The sequence below is a fragment of the Kryptolebias marmoratus genome, linkage group LG1 (assembly GCF_001649575.2).
Source record: "Kryptolebias marmoratus isolate JLee-2015 linkage group LG1, ASM164957v2, whole genome shotgun sequence".
In the NCBI taxonomy this organism is placed as follows: Eukaryota; Metazoa; Chordata; class Actinopteri; order Cyprinodontiformes; family Rivulidae; genus Kryptolebias; species Kryptolebias marmoratus.
The window spans coordinates 32758239-32764243 of NC_051430.1; the positions used below are offsets into that span (position 1 = coordinate 32758239).

The 6005-nt window shown below is 38.2% G+C and overlaps 1 protein-coding gene across 2 annotated transcripts in view; it reads right to left on the reverse strand.

The window, feature by feature from the left end:
* The window catches only part of chrm4a (cholinergic receptor, muscarinic 4a), a 75357-nt gene extending 70103 nt beyond the window's left edge, over window positions 1-5254 (reverse strand). For both annotated transcript variants that reach the window (XM_017426262.3, XM_017426261.3), the window contains exon 1: window positions 4935-5254. In XM_017426262.3, the coding sequence (XP_017281751.1) occupies window positions 4935-4989 (55 nt within the window). In that variant the 5' untranslated portion in view covers window positions 4990-5254. The remainder of the gene's footprint in view (window positions 1-4934) is intronic.
* Window positions 5255-6005: the final 751 nt, after the last annotated feature.

A 6005-nucleotide genomic window follows, 5' to 3' on the forward strand; every position in this document is an offset into this window, starting at 1 on the left:
CTCCACAGGAACAGAGTGAACACAAACCCGACCAGGTAAGTGTCGCAGATGTAATCGCCATTAATAGTAACACTCCGGCGGTGAGTGACTGGCCTCCAGCTCCTTAAGTACACCACCGCTGATGAAGCAGACGACCTGCAGGTGATTCAAACAGCGCACCTGCAGCTGATGACCCGCCTCTGCGACTCCTGCCGAAAACGCCCTCTGGAGGAGCACCCTGGAAGCACGCATAAACCTACTCCCTGACAAGTAGAGGGCGATAATGCAAAGTAGACGGGAATTAAGGTTACGTTTGGTGAAGTAGGGTGTAAGAGGTGGGGCAGAACAGTTGTTAGAGCTGCCACCTCACAACAAGAAGGTTTCAGGATCACCTCCCGCCTGGGGCCTTTCTATAAGGAGACTGTTCTCTCTGTGCCCGTATGGGTTTTCTCCAGGTACTGTGGTTTCCTCCCACAGACCAGAAACATGCACGTCAGGTTAATTTGGTAACTCTAAATTGTCCCTAGGTGTGGTGAGAGGGACTGGTTGTCTGTCTCCATGTGTCTCTTCAAGCGACCTGTCTAGGGTGTAGCCCAGCTCTCACACAATGACTGTTGGAGATATGTACTGGCTCCCCCGCAACCCTAAACAAAAAAGGTAGGTGAAGAAACTGGGTTGATGGGTGAGGTGGGGTGAGATCAGGTGAGGCAGAGGTGAGACAGGGGAGTGACTGTGTCATACTTTGCAAGAAGTCTCTTTCATGTGGTTGTGAGAAATGTTCTGTTTTATTTTTGCATGGACATTTTGTACTCAAAGAGAAACTGCAGTGCAGAATGCCCCTCCCACCTTCCACAACATTGAAATGGATTTCTTCCCCTTGAGGTCTTCAATCTTCTGTCTCTGTACAAATTTTTCGCTTCCCTTACTGCTACAAAACATTTTTGCTATACATACTGATACAGCACACGCCGTTTGGCATTTGCAAATTTGTCATGGAGATACTACAACCATTTCCAACAGGGAACATGTTCCTTAGCTGCCCCGCCTAGGTGTACTCCCTCCATGGCTGTCAGGGAGTACACAACCATGGGGAGCCACCTGTGTCTCTGCTCTGTGCACAATAATTGTGCTCTTTCCTTCCAAAAGCGTTTCACCATTTGACTTATAAGACTGTAAAGACGGCCGTATTTTCGAACAGCCTCAATCAGCTGCAGTTGAAGCAAAATGACACCGTTGGAGTTCATCTGCTTTTCCACATAAACACGCCCACAACAAAGTTCTGACCAATCACACAATAGTTGAAGAGATTCTGGTCTGAAGTTCTTCTTACATATCTAATATAAATGGGCAGGATAACCCTCCTGCCTTTTTCAGGGTGTGGTTGACTTCATTGATCTCTCTTCTGCTAAAAACAACTTAATAGCATTCACAACTCTACTGGCCTGAAGGCTAATATTGCTAAATTAGAAATATGCACCTCAACCTACATGTTAAAGCTGGATTAGAGAAGTCTTTTATTTTCTTATACTGGAAAAAAATCAGACAGACTTTGGCTGGTTTGGCTGAATCATTTGAAATAACCTGGAATTCCTTTCTTTTCTATGTTAAATGTACAGATTGTCAGATCATTCTGAACTCAGAACCACAACAATGTGACCTGATGTGTGTACAAATGCATATAAGTAATGCGTATGGAAGTGTGCGTGTATTTACAAATCTTTTATTTCTTAGATTACTTACATTTTAAATTGTTTTATTTATCTTTTTTTTCTTCTTCTAATCATTCGCTAGAGGTGGGGGGTTATTGATGTTGTTAATTGCTGATTTAACAAGTTAAAAAACTAATAAACAAAATGTTAAAAAGAAGGAAAAAGCTAGCTAAACGCTAAAAGCAGCAAAAGGCTCAGTTAGCAGCAGAACTGTAGCTAAAAACTAAAAGTAGCAGACTGAAACAGATTTCAAAGAGAACAATGGTTTTGAGTTGGAGAGATCTCTATATATTTCTATGTTAAATGTTTCAAAAAAGTTACAAAAGACAATTGAACGATGTGAATGACTAAACAGAAGACTGGCAGAAGTAGTTAGATTGCAAAAAAATGTACGGAAAATTAAAAAAAAAGAAAAAACAGGCAAAGGAAATGGTATTCACACAAATATGAGCTTTTACTATCTGTTGTACAGTCAGAACTTAATCATTTTTGTGATGCTTCTTTATATAAAAGGGTTTAAACCCACAGATGTGCCACACCGTTCGGGATGTATTTGGCTCTTTTATCTTTTTAATAAATGCTTCAGTAAATTAGCAACTAGCCTGAAATGCTGTACTGAGGTTTAATGGTAGCTAAATGTAATTCAGTTTTTTTCTGTTAAATCATCTGTTCTGATCCACTAAACCATAAATAAAATGAAATGAAACAGAAATAAGTAAAACTCCGCCTGCTGCTCAGAGCAGAGACGGTGTTTACAATCTGAATGAACAGAAATGCATGAAGGAGCAGATGTTTCAGAGCTGTCAATCATTCCTCAGGAAGCTCTGCAGCTTCTCTCCATCTGGACTCCTGTTCTCTACGGGGGTTTACACATAAAATATATACAATTAAAGCATATGATTAACTGTGACACACTGTGTGACATCAAAAGCTTTAAACCTCTAAACTCCATAGTCATATTGTACTATAAGCCATATGTGATTTTGGCATGGAGTAAATGAGCTGACTGAGGGGGTGGTGAATTAAAAACACATCATCCATGTAACTTTAACATCACCCACAGATCTATAGAACCAGAACACAGGGCTGTTTATAAACAGCTAACACATGTGACTACAGTAGCTGTGTTAAAATGTGTTCATCTTGGTCATCACAGGCCTAACCCTAACCTAAACTCAGCTCACATTTTAGCCCTAACCCAGGGGTCTGCAAACCTTACAATCAAAATAATCATTTCAGCCACTTTGCTTACTAAATCAAATGTGTTTAGAGCTGCAAAATGTGGGGGTCAGTCAGGGCTGGGGACCCCTGGGCTGGAAAACACAAGTCATTAGGTGTTTTATAGTTACTGCATAAAAAGTTATTGTTTATTACGTTCTAAATTAAAAATCTATAATAGGTTTGGTCATTTTTTCACATGTTTACATGTTAAGACTAGTGTCACAAAAGAGTAGAAAATGTAATTAAATGGAAATTGGGGTAATTGAAACAAACTGTGACATATTCAAACAATAATAATGTCAGAGGCAAATAATTTATTTTATATTAGTAAAACTTTGGTGACCTAATTTGTGTCATAACTACACAACTTTTAGAAAACAGTGCATTTTGAACATTTACTGTTGTAATTTATTTCCACACAACTCTAAACAAAAATATTTCCATCTCTATGCTGGTTTGTTATTACGTTGTTGTTTTTTTTTTAATTATTGTATTCACACACAAAAAAATCAGGAAATTCTACATCACAATAAATCTAAATTCCTGCACAGAAAATGTCAAATTTCTTTGAACACAACTATTTATGTTATTTGATCATTATTTTTGGCTTTTTGTCATTTTATCTGCTGATATCAGTAAACTGCATTTCACAACCAAATTATTTCCAACACCTTTTACATGTTACTATTTCAATCTGTCTCTACACGTCCAGGTGGAAGTTTATCAATATTAGGGTGTGGTAACCTCTCGTTATAGATGGTACAGCAATGAAATTTAGTTGTTTTAGTTAAGATTATGCAAAAATATACATTTTCCCGACTATATTTCAAATCTTTGTAAAGAGCCAACCTTCAATATTTTAAATTCCACATTTATTTCCATTAACTCCCATGGAAAGTTTCTAACTTTAAAAGTTCACGGAATTTTTCCAACCCTTGTTAAGGCAAAAAAAAAAGGGACATATTTATGCTAACCAAAGCCTGTGGGGTTCCTTTCTTTATATGTGGAAAATATAGTTAAGTATCCTGCTTTCAAATAATAAAACATATAGTTAAAGCGAATATGAAAAATTTGGTCTGTTTGTTGGATATTTAACTGTGAATCGTTGAATTTTTAAAATAAAAACAGAACTTAAATTGTGTTTTCATCAACACTATCAACAATATTAAACAATTTTTTTTTTTTTTTTATATTTCAGATAAAGATGCCACTGTCTGACTGGAAGTTGGATAAATGAGCTTTTAGGTTAACAGCTTACAGGCTGCTTGTATTAGCACTGTTTATTATTATTATTATTATTATTATTAATTAAAATAAAATGAAAAATAGAACAAAAGTTGCTAAAACTTCCCTTTCCTTGTTCTTTTTAGTCAAAGCTACAGAGGGACCAGAGAGCCACATGTGGCCCTAGAGCCATAACTTGCAGACCCCTGCCCAAACCTATAATGTGGCGATGTACTGTATTAGACCAGGGTTCGGTCCAGTGGTGTGCGATGCTGCAAAATGTGGTACTGATCCGATACCAAGTGAGCACAGAACCAGTGTCACTGATATGGATCCGATTCAACACTTGGAACTTCTGAGGTTCTTCTCAGAAGATGTTTGATGTTTTTCTTCTCCCCCCTCTCAACCCCTGACTAATTTACTAACTGAAAAATGATCTTTACATCATGGTCTTCAAATCTTACCTAAGACAGGAGGATTTACTCACTTCTTTTTCAGACTTTTCATTCATTCAGAGTTTTAAAAACAACACTTAAAAAGGCAGAATTATAAATATTTGATTTCAAGCCTGTCTCTGTTGTAATAATAAAAAATCTTGCCTCTGGTCTGTGTGTGTGTATGGGTGTGTGTGTGTCTGTATATTATATATTTTTGCACATTATCTGCATGAATTTGATGTAAAAATATCACGTGGAGGTTTTTTAGGTCACTTTGGGTTTTAATTTTTAACACCCGTCTGATGTTATTAATCCAGCTCCCCTCATTAATTAGAAATAAAATCATTTATTTGGTAGAACTTACCGTTGAAGTTCCACAGAGGCTGAAAACGTCCAACTTCTCTGCTCTCGTTACTCATGTTTTCATCTCAGACCAAACCAAACCGAACCGGAACTTTGTACCGACGGACCGACGCTCCGGTTCGGATCCGGTAACCCGCCGTCGGACCGAGCCTGGATCGGTGCTTCGCCCGGCAGAGGGCAGTCAGCAGGTGAGCTTCTGGACCGAACCGTCCGCAGATCGGTTCGGGGAGAAGCGCAGAGAGGAGAGAGGAGCGGAGAGACTCATGATGTCATGTTGTTCAGCCAATCCTCCATGAGTCACTGTGAGGGGAAAATATCACACTTCTTCACTTCTTCACCACGATCACTACACTCAACACTGACATTCTCTCTCTCTCTCTCCCTCACACACACACACACACACACTGTCTGTTAACAAAATACCTCATCAACCACTGGACAGATTCTAGTGAAACTCTCAACAAGTAATCATTGGGTGTATGGGGTTCCATTAGTGCCAAAAATATGTTTATGTGTCTATGTAAGGCGTGTATGTAGCATGCTATGTATATGTTAGGTGACATAATGATATATGCGGAACATAGACACAACGCAGTACATAGGCATGTTACAATACATATCACTTTACATATCACCTAACATACACATAGCATGCTACATACACACCTTACATAGACACATAAACATATTTTTGGCACTAATGGAACCCCATAAGCATGCTACATACACGGCTTACATAGACACATAAACATATTTTTGGCACTAATGAAACCCCATATGGGTGTACATCTACAATTGATTACATTTTGGAGTCAATCAATCAATCAATCAAATTTTATTTGTATAGCACATTTCAGCAGCAAGGCATTTCAAGGTGCTTTACATAATTAAAAACCAAAATAAAAACAGCATGTGACAATGAATAAACAGTAAGAAAGAGACAAAAACCCGCACTCTAACTCTAATTTAGCCATAAGCAGCTCTAAACAGGTGGGTTTTAAGTTGAGATTTAAAGGCACCCAGTGTTTCAGCTGTTTTACAGTTTTCTGGGAGTTTGTTCCAAATTTGTGGT